Genomic DNA, 13,404 nt, shown 5'->3' with positions numbered 1-13,404 from the left:
TAAACGAACTCAGCCCACCCCCAATAGATTAAGTTTATACACACTGATAACCCAGCCAAATCACCAGAGGCCCGTCTTGTTGGCACCACTCTAGTTTTAAAAGCAGGAAGCAGCAGATATGGATAAGCCTCTGAAACGCAGTCTCTACAAGCAATTCCTTCAAAGACATAAGATACCCTATTTCCTTAACATATCTGTAAACATTCCTAATTTCCCTGTTAATCCTATACTCAAAATACTAAGCTGGTAGCCATATGTCAGCCCATGATAATGCCCTAATTCATAGATATGTCTCTTTTGCCTTGGTTTTGTTTTTGTTGTAAGAAAATGACTCACGGAACCCTGTACGTGTGATCTCTTCCTCTCCTCTTCTGCTCTGGGACGCAGTTGCCTTCCTTCCTCTCATAAAGAACAATCAGTTCTCCAGAGGGTTTCCCCCTGGCCCGCGTTCAAGCCCAGCCTCTTTTTCCATTCTACTTGCCACGTCTCTTTCCTGCCCCCGACTGATCCCAGCCCTGCCTGCCCTAGGGCCCTCTCCTCGCTGCTCTTTCCACGTGTCATAGCGAGCTGGGTATCTGTTAGAGTCGAGGGATGTTCCGCAGGGTAAAGCATGTGTGTATGTAGATCTCAGAAGGTTTTCCACATGGAAAGGCCTTTCAGCGTGGTGGGCTCAGTGAGTAACTGCGGATCACTCGTGCGCACTGCGGATAGGTATGGAGCCGTGACTGTCCCATCGTTTCCACGGGTAAGAGACCCTCTATTGGACGGCCGGCTTTGGCAGGCTGGGGTTGTACAATGGGAAGAGTTCCAAATCCAGAGATGGCGGTTCTCATCCCCGCTCCGGCCCTGCCTGTCTCCCTGGTATCGGACATGGCCCTTTCCCACGACGAACATCCATGTCTCGTCTATGAAATGTGGTGGCTGAACCAGGGGGGCCTCTAGGGTCCTTCCTAAGTTTAGCGTCTATACTCCATAAACATGGGTCAAAAATGGTAATCTACTGAGAGTCTCATTGGGAACGCTCCTGGAAAAGACTGGCAAGACACACTGGCTATACCGTAGCTAGAAGACACGGGCCCCCAGTTCCCGTTACGCTCAGGATTGCAGATCTTCCTGTAGATATTCTTACACATGGCGGGGGTTCTTTTCTCTTTCTGCGCTTCCAGGCTGACGCTGTCCCGGAGGAGGAGGACGCCACTGTGCATGAGGATGATCTGTCTGGCTCCATCAACGAGCTCCCGGCCACTTTCGAGTGCAGCGATAGCTTCAGCCTGGACATGACTGAGGCAGAAGAAAAAGGCAGTCGGGCCCTGGACCAGTTTACTCTCGCAAGGTAAGGCAGCCCTGGGGCGCCTGCACCTATCACGTCTTACTGGGTTCGCTCTAACTCCAGCTAAATGTCAGGCTTGCACTGCTGGGACTTCCCAATGGAGTCCAAGTTGACATCTAACTTGGAGGGCTCTCAGCGCGATGGAATCATCTGACCCCAGTGGGGGGCCTCATGTGGAGCTGAAAAGGCTGGGCACGCAGGAACTCATAAAGCCCTAGAGTAACGCACAAAGCCAAAGAAGGGCCTGGGGACAGGGTCCAGGCCCTGTCAGCTCGGAAAATAAGCAAGCTTGGCAGGGCTTGGGAGCAGGGAGTTCTTTCCACTTTGAGTTAAGAGTCCAGAACAAGAGGCCCTTTATAAGCTAAATACCTACTCTTTGTTTAAGGGGGTGGCTTTCAGCCTCGTGGCTGACATTTCTGAGACTAGTGAGATCTAGTCAGAGAATATGAATAGGAAAAAATATAAAGAGGAATCAGTTTTTTAAAAATCACTAATGCAGCATCTAGAATAAATCACAAAGGATAACGCTGCAGATGTACTGTAGCATCAGAGAAGAAAGCCAGAATCCTAAAACCACTCCTCTGAACATTAAAAGTAAGAACTAAGTGAGAGCTTCTGGTCTGGCTGGACAGAGGCCTTCTGCTATGGTGACCCCTGTCTGTCCGTCTAGGTGAAGCCTGGAGGAGGATGTGGCTTTGCACATTTTGTTCTTTTCTCTCCTTTCTTTGTACCTCACCTCTCTGTCTCATCCTGCATCTCTCGTCTTTCATTTCCTTCCCTCCCTCGTCCCCTTTCTTCCAGACATTTATGCATATGCACTCATTAATACTTTTCCTCCACAAAAGAGAAGTAAAAAGATTCAAAATTTTTCTTATCGAATAGAAAAGTGAAAAGAGGAAAGAGATAAATTAGGGGTTTGGGATTAACAGATACACATTACTATATATAAAATAACAAGGCCCTACTGTATAGCACAGGGAAGTGTATATGCAGTATCTTATAAGCTATAATGGAAAAGAATCTGAAATATATATATGTATATGTATACCTGAATCACTTGGCTGTACAGCTGAAATTAACATTGTAAATTAACTATACTTCAATCAAAAAAAATTAAATTAAAAAAAAAAAAAAACAGGAAGGACTGAAATGGCCAAACGAATGTTTACTGTGCAGGGAAAGGCCGGCAGGAAAGTGAGGGGGCAGTTGCTGAAGGCTAAACAAGGTACCACATCTGTAGAAAGGAAATCAGAATTGGAGGAATCCAGAGACTCCAGAGGGGAAAATTCTGTTTCCTAGAGTCAAAGAATCCCGGAGCCTCCGAATGAAGGCCAGGTTCCCAGAGCAACCTCGGCGGGAGGAGCGGGCAGAAGGGGCAGCCTCGGGTGAGAACTCAACTCAAGCCAGCCAGCAGGGGGAAGGACGTCACTTTCTGACAGTCATTTCCATTTTTTCCAGCTTTGGGGAAGGTGAGAGGGGAGTCTCTCCGCCCCCGTCGCCCTTCTTCTCGGCCATCCTCGCTGCGTTTCAGCCCACCGCCTGTGACGACGCAGAGGAGGCCTGGCGCAGCCACATCAACCAGCTCATGTGCGACTCGGATGGCTCGTGTGCTGTGTACACGTTCCACGTGTTCTCCTCCTTGTTCAAGGTACGCGCTTGCCTGGGTCAGGAGGGCTCTCAGGTAGCCAGCTGGCTGTCGGCTAGTGCTGGGTTTATCCAACTCTCCTTCCAGTCACCTGGCTTTATCATTCCTTCTGTTAAACCTTCCTCTACTCAGCCTCCCCAGACTGGCCTTGTGGGGATGCTGCCGTCAGTGGTCTGGGCCGCCATCCTGCCTTTTATTGACGTCACCTGTCCCAGGCAGGCAGCCAGTGACTTCGGGACCACTGAGTGGTATCTTCTGCTAAGCCCATCCTCCTCCTCTTTGCGCCAGCGTCCTCTCCTGTAGCTCTTTTTTCTCCATCATTTGTGTTCTTCCTTTCCTTGTCTTCTAACTCCCGCTCCCCATGAATTCCTTAAGCATGCCAGCTGTAGCTGTGAACACTTGCTTACTTTCCTTAGCTGCTACTAAACAGATGAAAGGTCATTCTTTGCTCCTATGTGAACCACAGCCCAGCTAGTCTCTATAGGGTCTTTGTGCAAATTGGAAACAAATGTCCCTCCCTGCAAGGGTTGCAGTACCACACGTGGCCAGCAGAGGGCAGGCTGGGTGTCAACCACAAGGAGTTCTGTGTAGCAGCCTCGCGTGTGGACACCTTCAGATTTCAGCTTGCTCCCCCATAATACACTTACAACGACTACTGAAGTAGACATGGCGGGAGCTCGACTTCTGATTGGTGGTTGAAAGTTTATAACATGCCTTGTTATAACTAGCCCTGTGTGCCCTGTCTGAAGCTGATATGGACTAGGGGAAAAGGGCAGTGCTGGAACTACTACTCAGCCATGAAGATGAGGTTACAGGAGATTGAACTCAGGGCTGGAGGGACTGTTAGGCTTGAGACAGAAAATAATGGGCTGCTGAGAAGTAAGAATTCCAGAAGCACCCCAACACAAAGCCAGAGTGAAATTTAAAAACAGACTACCAGAAAGCTATCATTTGAGGTAAATATAATTGTTAAGGATTCAGGAGCAGAGAAATTTATTGTATTTACACTGTTCTAAAGTCTATTTTTAAATAATGGTTAATAATGTATATTTCAGTAATTGTGGTAATTTTTGTGTTACAGTCACTAGACTCTCCATGCTCAGTGTTACCGTCCTGAGCAGCCCTCTTCCCTCTGCCAAGAGCGGTCCTCTCTCCTTGTCCCTCAGCTGTACTCCCAGGGACACGCAGATCCCTGACTGGATGTCACTTCAGTCAGTGAAGGCTTCCCTTCCTGCTTTCTCCCCCCTGTCACTTGGGACCCGAGCACATGGTGGCTGCATCTGTTTCCTTGTCACACTGCACTGGGATCACCTGTTTAGGTGTCTGTCTCCCCCAGAGAAGGCAGGTTATGGGATCATGCTTTGATTCCCCAGCTGTTGGCACAGTTGCTCTGCTCAGTAAATGCAGTAAAATGGGGATGTTTTTAATATAAACCTTAAACGTACACCTTCTGACTTAATGCCAGGATAGCAACAGGTTGTCATATGAGCAGGGACATGGGACTGGACCGTGGAGGGGGCAGGTAGACACAGACACTGGGGTTTGGCTTATTTTCTCATCAGTGTATCGGATCAATTCCTTAGGAGCTTAACTGCAGTAATAATACAGATGTGTACCTCCTAGTTCAGTTTTTAAGAACTTTCTCAGCTACCATCAAGTGCTCTGTGATTGAGAGCAATACTGGTAGCAAAATCAGTATTAATCAAATATGCTGGGAATGAAACACACTTCAGACGTGCAGTCTATTAACCTCTCATCACATCCTCACCATGTCTATTTACTGTTTTTCAACCTTTTCTTGTGAGTCTGCACCATGTTTCCCTGTTTGGTTGGATTCTGGACAAAGTACAGAGGAGGTAATTGCAAGAATAACTTGGTTTTAAAATCAAGGAAATGGTTTCTAATGTCCAGCATGGACATCGTTCCAAGTGTCTCACTGTGTTTCCTTCCCATTGCTCCTGTATTAGAATATTGTCATTTGGTCACACACAGTGCCACCAAACTGTGATATTTTTATCTGGAAGTCACATGTGGCTCTGAGTTCCCTGAAAAATCTAGCTTCTCAGTACAATACAAAATAAACCCAAATCTCACCGTTTCCTTGGATAAGACGGGAGGAACCATAAGCTATTTGGAGGACCTGGATCACATGGCATTTCCTGTGTCTTTTGGCTGTAACATTCTGTTGTGTTTTTTTTTAACTGCACATAAACTAACAGCACCATAAAGACATATGGATGTTATGCCCTCCAGCAAGATTTGCAGATATATCAAATAGAAAGTAAATAATATGCCATGTGGTTGGCATTTTTCTAATAAGGAACCAAGAGCCTGCTGCTGTTTGGGGGACCTGCTAACTTCCCCAGAGCAGGGCTGGGCGGATTTCTCAGGGACTGGATTCCTCCAGTTTAGAAGGCATGACATCTCTCTGGGGAAAGCCAGTGCCCAGGACTGGAATTATTTTTTGGTTAACTATTTTGTTCTTTTTGTTACTGTGTTAGAAGCTGGAGCTAAAAGTGGTCTCATTTTGGCACTGACCCAGGCACGTTTTTGACCAGACAGCAGAGGACGAGTAGGACCGTTCAGGGAGCATTACGGGTTGAGGGGAGGAACGTGAACTTGGAACCAGGCTCCCCTTCCCCCGTTACTTACCAGTTGTGTGTCCTTGAGTGAGTCCTTTAATCGCACTTAACCTCAACGTCTTCACCTGGCTGGGAGGCTCAGTGGGTTGACGGACTCGAAGCTGTAAGACAGAGAGACCCCAATCTCACGTGCTGTCCCAGGGAGAGGGGTCCCATCTAGAATTTACCCTGTAATTCTTCAGAAGGCCCCATGTTAGTACTCTGTCCCATGGAAACAGAAAAGGTTTATCCCGTGCCCTGTTTCCTCTCATCCACGTTGAAGTCATCTCAGGAATCCTCACACTAGGACTCACGCTGCTGACCGGCACCGACCATCCACAGAAAGCAAAGCAGCATTTATGTAAAAGATTATACGAACAGTCCACAACTGAGAAATGGCATTTTAGGCAGAAATTTTGTCCTCACCGAGTGATTATTTACTTAAGACCAACATTCACTCTGCCTCTGTCACCTCCCTCGCTACACGGAGAACCTGTGCTCATTTGATATTCTTATAAAGATTAAAAAATAGCTTTTTCTAGTACGTGAGTTAAAACGTGGCCTTTACAAATAATGATCATTTTGCCTTTCAGAATATTCAGAAAAGGTTCTGCTTCCTAACCTGTGACGCAGCCAGTTACCTGGGAGACAACCTCCGGGGCATCGGATCCAAGTTTGTCAGCTCTTCCCAGATGCTCACCTCCTGCTCCGAGTGCCCCACGCTTTTCGTGGACGCTGAGACTGTGAGTACCCCAGGCCTGCTGCTGTGGCCAAAGGCCTGCCCAGGAACTTCAGGGACGCACGTGTGTGTTGTGGTTTGTCTGAAAGACAGTTTGAGTGTGAGCGAGCAGCACTGTGTTGCAATACTGGTCCCAGAGGCCTGGGTCGGCCCAAGCCAAGGCATTCACTGCAGGGAACCAGGAGAAAATCCACCTCTGTGCTCCCTGCATGTCCTTGGCGCCCCCTTTGATGGCTCTAATGGCTGTGAACATGGTGAGCGAATCCCCCAGAGTGGACCTCACCCTTCCCCCCGCCACCCGCTCTCCGGCCACCTCCCTGGGCCAGGCTGGCCAGCCAGATGGGTCCCCAAGGGGCAACGTGTCATCACTTTCCCTACTTCCAAGAGAATGACTGCCCTCTGGGTGGATTCACCCAGCCCAGCCACAGATGATGAGTTTAAAGGCTGTTTAAAACGGTCTCTGGCTGACAGCTGCCTCATGACTGTATAAATACAGTGCTAACCTTGCAAGGCAGGCAAGCTCTGGAGGGCACGTTACCTCCTTACCTGCCCCGTGCACACCACAGAACCATCGCATGTGCTGAGTGCCTGCTGAGGTTTAGAGTCAATGAGGATGTGCTTAGATTTTAAGTCTCTGAAGAGTCGGTCTGTCCAAGAACTTGGTTTGGACAAGTTGGCTGGCTGGCTTGCAGCAAGGAGTACAACATGAGAAGTCATTCTGTGTTAAGGGATTTAAAGTACAGATTAAATACAAAATCAGTCTGCAAATCTATTTGGGGGTCTGTCTTCACATTACTCGGAGTATTACTGGGTGAAGATACTGGAGTCCATGCTTAAAATTGGTACCTTGTCTTAGTAAGTGTTTCTGTGGAATGCTTGCTAAGATTTGTCTGTATTTTCCCCATATCAGTGTAGACATTTTTATAGGAGATTTAGATTAGCCAGTTGTATTCAAATGCAGGTGCAGGTGATAGTGGAGCAAAACTACAAACTGCGCAGCTTATTAAAATGGCTGCCACAGCCCCCACTTCACATGACGTCTGACGTTACTTCTCTCGTCTAGCTGCGTAGCCGCGCCCTGGTCTGGGTCTCTCTCTAGTAGCTGTTTTAATACCAAGTGTTTTCCTCTCTTTAGCTCCTGTCTTGTGGACTTCTGGATAAGCTCAAGTTCAGTGTTTTGGAACTGCAAGAATATCTGGACACCTACAACAATAGAAAAGAGGCCACTCTCTCGGTAAGCTCTTACGTTTCTGTGTGTGTCCATTTAGTTAAAACCAAATGAACCCAACCACTATGAGCTCTTGGGAGGCAGTGTGATTAACCTAAGAGAGGCTCTTTTGTGAGAACACAGACTGCCTCTATTCCTCTGGTAAGGATTACATTCCAATTTAATGGTGGTAGAACGCTCAATAGTATGGATTCTATTAAAATAATTTTCTACAAAAGAGAAATTTTCCAGCTTTCAATTTCCACTCCATTATTTCCCTACCAAGAAATTGGGGAGCGTGAGTATCTGCCTAATGTCACTTTATCAACGTTATAACTTTTCTTTTCTCAGAAATTTAAAATTGTTCATTACTTCCTTCCAGGGTTAGCCTCACCCAAAACTAGTTGAGGTGGATCCCGGCTGTCTCCTCCTCTTGGTAGCTGTTTCTCGCTGACTCCATGGCTTCTCTTGGCCTTAGCTCCTGCTCTTTACTTTTTCCTCCCTTCAAAGATCTAAACTGTAAAATATTAGAGACAGAGGTGGTCCAGTGGGGGAAGGGTATAGCTCAAGTGGTAAAGCACATGCTCAGCACCCAAGAGGTCCTGGGTTCAATCCCCAGTACCTCCTCCAAGCGGAAATCAATGAAGAAACCTAATCACCTCCCCCTTGTAAAACAATACAAGAAGTGGTCCAGAAACCATCCATGCAAACCCCCGATCCATGATGCAAATAATCATGTGGAATTTCTAGGGAGCACTTCCTGTCATATACTGAGCACTATAAAAAGAGCATGGATTTTGAAGTCAGATGGACTTGAGTTCAGATTGCAGCTCGGCCAGCTAAGGATGAGTGACCTTAAATAAGTTGCTGACCGTCTCATCTCAGGTTCACCATCTGCGAGGCAGTGATAATAGTAATTAACTTGCAGAATGGTTGTAAGGATATAACCATCATCACAGTCGTAGCCCCTGTCATCTCCTGAGTTCCCTTCTATGCGCCCAACAACCTGATAAGAGTTACATCTCTTATATTAAATCATGTAACACTTACAACTACCCTGGGAGCTGCTACTATTATTCTCGTTAGCTGGGAGGTAGAAGAGTAGTATTGAAACCCAGGTCTGTGGGATTTAAAGGTCCATGCTCTTAACCACAACACAATACTGCCTTTAAAATAGAAATAATATATGTAAACTACCCAGCACAAGTGCCTCCTACACAGAAAACGTTCACTGTAAAGTTCCTGGGCTTTTGTTTATTGTTACTGTCATTACTTAGCTCGTGACCTGTCAAAGGGAGAGAGTTCTGACTTCCTGCTGCAACTGTCCCCTTTGTCTTCTCTTTCTGTGGCTCTTTTGCTGTCACTGTTTTCCAGCTTCTCAGTCATCAGTTCATAAAAGTAATCCTTTCATTCTGGGTGGTGAACGAGCCAGTCTTCCGACGTCAAGTGTGAATTTTAGTTCTTCAGTGCCTGCTGTCTTCTGCCCAGAGGTTCCTTTCACATCTGTATTAGTTACTAACCCAGATACTTAAGACTGGCAGAATCTCTAGGCAGCTGGGCTATTATAATAATATATTATAATGTAATATATTATAAATAGCCCTTCTTACAGGGAAAGAGGCCTTCTCCATAGGCGCCACCGCAATACAACAGAGAGGAAGGGGCTCCAGGAGTCAGGTTGCGTTGTCCAGAACTACCCAGCCTGCGAGGAAGTGTAGGCCCCACCTCCTAATCCCAATCTTATGAAAGGTTTCTAACCATCTGTGACTTTGTTTTAATTTATACATAAATTAGGAATGGTCTGGTGAAACCATTCTTCAAGGTGATGCATCACAGTGTTGAAATTATAAATGTTGACATTTTTTAATAACCATTGCTGAACCCATAGAAACAGGTATTTTTATTTCAAATTGTTAATCTTTAACCAAAAATTTTTTTCAAAAAGTCATTTTAGCCGAATTTTGTTTACTGTGATTAGAAGCATAAGCTATCTTCCCTGACAGAATTGATGGTAAGAGTACTCTTAGGACATCACTGTATTTACCTGCGTCTGTTTCTCTCTCTAACAGTGGCTTGCAAATTGTAAGGCAACATTTGCAGGGGGATCAAGAGCTGGAGTCATTACCTGTCAGCCAGGGGACTCAGAAGAAAAGGTAATAATAAAAGCCCGTTGGAATTTACCTTTTCTGTGCTCTGACTTGGTGTGTTCATTCTGATCCACCCAAGAAGCGTGGAGCTTGAAAAAGGAAGAGGCAGAATGAGTCTTACCATACATTCACGTGACACCTGTAGAGTAAGACAGAATGACATTCAACAAGCATGACTGTGTGTTGATGGGATCTGGGGTGGGTTCTTCCTTTTGGAAAAGCAGACGTGTAAAAATAACCTTCCTGCTGGACACTAACTATACTAACCGTTTCCTAATAAATCTATTCTTCGTTCAGAATATAAAGCCAAATGTCATTAATTCTTCACTACACCACTTAGTTCCTTCAATGAAGAAAGTCTTTATTGACCTTCCAGCAATCACTCAAAAGAAGTTCTAAACGAGAAAAAAAAAATCGGTTTCAAAGTACACACCTCAGACCAGTTGGCTTGTAGATGTCTGCCATACTGTAAAGGCAACTGGGCAGAAAAGTGTGAACAGATTAAAATCATTCCTTCTGCAGTTGCTCCCGTGTGGCCCCCATGGTGGATACACTCATGAATTCTGCTCTGGTGGAGTTTCTGATCTGTTCAGGGAGACAGACATTAATCAAAGAGTCATACGTGTGTAAACTGTTAAGTGCCATTAAGGAAAAGACAGAACAGTAGGCATGAAAGAATATAGCAAAAGAACCTGACCCCGTGGGCGGGCGGTTCTGGGACGGCTTCTCCACGGACATGCCATCTAAGCAGAGATCTCAGCCACGAGCTAGAGCTCCCCAGGTGAAGGGGTGGGTGGAGAGCCTGTGTCAAGGCCCCTGGGCAGGAGTATGGAAAGTGATGGGAGAAAAAGTGGAGCAGAGTCTGGGGAGGCTGGCAGAAGCCAGACCATGCAGGGCTGGGGTGCGAACCTTAGCAGAAGTGGTAAGTAATTCCATGTTTTACCAGGCGGTTGTGATTCCATCTCCCATGGAAATGGACTGAAGTGGACAAGAGTGGATTTGAGAGGATGAGTTAGGAGGCTACTGACCGGTCAAGGCAGAGAAGGTGGTGGCACCTTGGGATTACAGTGTCACACCTAGAAGAGCAGGTCAAACTGTGCATCCTCCAGAGTATGAGAAAGCACCCTCAGGGCTGGCCCTGAGGAGAAACGACAGTGTCACACCATTTAAGTATGGCTCTCATGTCCAGAGTTGGTAGAGATACTTCTCTGATTAGAGCTACCATTTGGCTTCCATCCCAAAACAAAACCCAACAAGTGTTTGACCTCAGAGCACGGCTTACCCTCCAGTGATTCACTCCAGCTCTCTTTTTTGTCAGATTCTCTGTCTTCTGGATGAGTTTGATGTTACCAGTTATTCTGAGCATCCTTTGTGTGGGGACAAATGGAAGGGGGACAGGAAATGAGCTTTAATTCAAAGAATCTGTGTCTGGACATAAATTGCAAAGCTAACATGCCCAAAATGATTCCACATGTACATTCTAGTTCAGGGAAGTGTGGACTTTATGGAAGGATTCGTACTCGGCTTATTAAACCTAGCAACGTAAACCCTTGAGCAGTTAGAGACGTCAGTCGGCCAGAGCAAGTGACCACGTAGACAGGCACGTGGCATCTTCCCACCCCAAGCCCTGCCCCGTCTGGTCTGGTCTTTGCCCGTAGCTGATTTCTCATCATTCTTAACAGGTGACATAAGTGAGAAATGGCTATCATACTGTTTGCAGAAAAGGATATAGCTCTTTGCTGGGTGTTGAACATTTGTTTTCTGATTTTTCTTCTGTTGTCAACATGAAGTTGCAGACATCAAATTAGTGAGGAAGGTGACACACTGGTGGCCTGTAAGCTGTAAGCAATTCACAGATGTGTTTTATTTAGCTTGTACAATTTTTTAATTGACCCAACATTTAAAAATTAAAATTGTTCATACATACACTCAAAACAGCATTTCTGGCATCTCTCAAAAAAAAAAAAAAAAGCTAGCAACATGGGGCCTGCCTTTGTAGAGTCCAGCAATGACCCTGAGCTAACTATTGACCACCCCTCCACTGTCCCCTCAGCACACTGAGTCCCTGACCCTGCTGGCAAGAGCCAGATGCCAGTCATCACGATGCTGGACTGGCGTTTTCTGTATAATGGAAACACGGGCCTCTGTACCTTAGGCCCCAAAACGGGGACATGAAAGCTAAACACCAAGAGCTGTCTGTTTCCAGAAAAACGGGAGTGTTCTCCTCTGCCTCTGCAAGAAAATAAGATGCGAGCGCCTGTGTGCAGAGCTCACGCTGACATGGAGGCAGGGAGAGAAGCCACAGTGTGTGTGCAAGACAGCGGAACAAACGGTGTCCTAAGAAACGTGTCTCTAATACGGGAGAAGTATCTGAGGGATGGCTTTTTTTCCTAAAGACAGGTGTGATCAGTAAAGGATTTAGGCTTGCTGGTGATTACGGTACCAGCCCTCCTAGAGTGAGGCGCGTCGCACAGTGCATAGGATGTAGAACAAGGCAGGCGACGTGAGTCGCACGTGCCATGAGCACAGCTCCGCTCGTGGGCAGACACCGCTTTCCCTGGGGTTTCTCAGCCTGCGCCTGGAGGAGAGAGGGATCTTGTTATGACTTGAAACCAGCACTCCTGATTAAGGATTGTGGTTTCCCTTCTCCATCTCCCACAGGATTCACTCTGGAGCGGCTACTGCTGGGTAGTTAAGTTCCCGGAAACGCAGGAGGGGTGAAGCCTCTGGGCCCTGGGCTCTGGGTATCGGCCCTACCGCCAGTCAGCAGAGCTTGCCTCCCCTGTCCTGCAGAGCTGGCCCTGGGGCAGCTGGAGAGGCTGCCATTTCAACTGTTAGAAGTGATTTTAGTTCCTCTCTACAGCTGTTTCTGAGCGCTACTTGAACATTTGACTCTTTGGACTCAAATACAATCATTCATATTTAGTCCCACCACATTTTATCTTATTATAGTCAAGCCACCATAGAGTCTTTCTGGACACTAACCTTCGCAGTTGTGTATTTCCCACCCCTGCCTAATCCATGAAGGAGAGTAGCCTGCAACCTCTGTTCTTCTACCAGCTGAACAAGCTACATGTTGAACAAGACAAGATGTTTCCGCAGCTAAATTGCAACCCATTAAACATCATCCTTCAGATACAATCAGTCTTCTGCTGTAAGGAATCCTCTTTCCTGTACTGACTAAGGAAGTGTCTGCTGAAGCAAAAGTTTTCTTGAAAATAGCAAATACCTCAGTCTGTATAATCTGTATCCTGTACTGACTAAGGAAGTGTCTGCTGAAGCAAAAGTTTTCTTGAAAATAGCAAATACCTCAGTCTGTATAATCTGTATGATAGGGTTAAAGGTATTTATCTTTCAAAGCTTTGAAAGATATTCATGGCCAAGGTCAAAAAAATTTACTCAACAAACATAACGCAGTAGTCATCAGTGTTCTAGAGCCGAATGGTTTTAGCAACAGGCGATTAGCATTGTTCACACCTGCTTAGGAGGTGGCATGCGTCTGTTTTACTGAGTAGGAAAGCTTCAATATTTGGCTAGATTTTCCAAATGTTTTCTAGTTTAGCTTAAACCAGTGACTTTCAGAGATTAAACATGATGAAAATTATAGCTTATATGGTATACTGAGGCCTGCTTTCTCAGATTTTTACCTAACTGGCTATATCATAAGCATAGAACTCATTTCAGAGCAGAACACAGAGGAACAAGTATGGCTGTG

The 13,404-nt window shown here is 46.1% G+C and overlaps 2 protein-coding genes and 1 long non-coding RNA gene across 5 annotated transcripts in view; 1 reads left to right on the top strand and 2 right to left on the bottom strand.

The window, feature by feature from the left end:
• The window catches only part of FRY (FRY microtubule binding protein), a 274,991-nt gene that overhangs the window by 251,782 nt on the left and 9,805 nt on the right, over window positions 1-13,404 (top strand). The window contains 5 exon segments of the mRNA XM_032496335.1: window positions 1,167-1,333; window positions 2,789-2,978; window positions 6,190-6,339; window positions 7,471-7,569; window positions 9,612-9,695. Of these exon segments, the coding sequence (XP_032352226.1) occupies window positions 1,167-1,333; window positions 2,789-2,978; window positions 6,190-6,339; window positions 7,471-7,569; window positions 9,612-9,695 (690 nt within the window).
• On the bottom strand, window positions 6,273-8,066 carry LOC116668576. The gene is made up of 3 exons (XR_004325735.1): window positions 7,937-8,066; window positions 6,882-7,053; window positions 6,273-6,417 (listed from the first exon to the last, which is right to left on the bottom strand). It is a non-coding gene; the product is annotated as an uncharacterized LOC116668576 (long non-coding RNA).
• ZAR1L (zygote arrest 1 like) overlaps window positions 9,712-13,404 on the bottom strand; it is a 40,382-nt gene continuing 36,689 nt past the window's right edge. For 2 of the 3 annotated variants that reach the window (XR_004325726.1, XR_004325728.1), the window contains 5 exons: window positions 11,401-11,528; window positions 10,972-11,056; window positions 10,718-10,827; window positions 10,123-10,274; window positions 9,712-9,778 (listed from right to left, as the gene is read on the bottom strand). The gene's annotated coding sequence lies outside the window, so the exon portion shown is untranslated. The remainder of the gene's footprint in view (window positions 9,779-10,122; window positions 10,275-10,717; window positions 10,828-10,971; window positions 11,057-11,400; window positions 11,529-13,404) is intronic. The other variant, XR_004325727.1, reaches the window with a different exon arrangement.

The sequence above is a fragment of the Camelus ferus genome, chromosome 14 (assembly GCF_009834535.1).
Source record: "Camelus ferus isolate YT-003-E chromosome 14, BCGSAC_Cfer_1.0, whole genome shotgun sequence".
Taxonomy (NCBI): Eukaryota; Metazoa; Chordata; class Mammalia; order Artiodactyla; family Camelidae; genus Camelus; species Camelus ferus.
The sequence above is the reverse complement of the archived record's forward strand: the minus strand, read 5'-3'. Positions and strand labels throughout refer to the sequence as shown.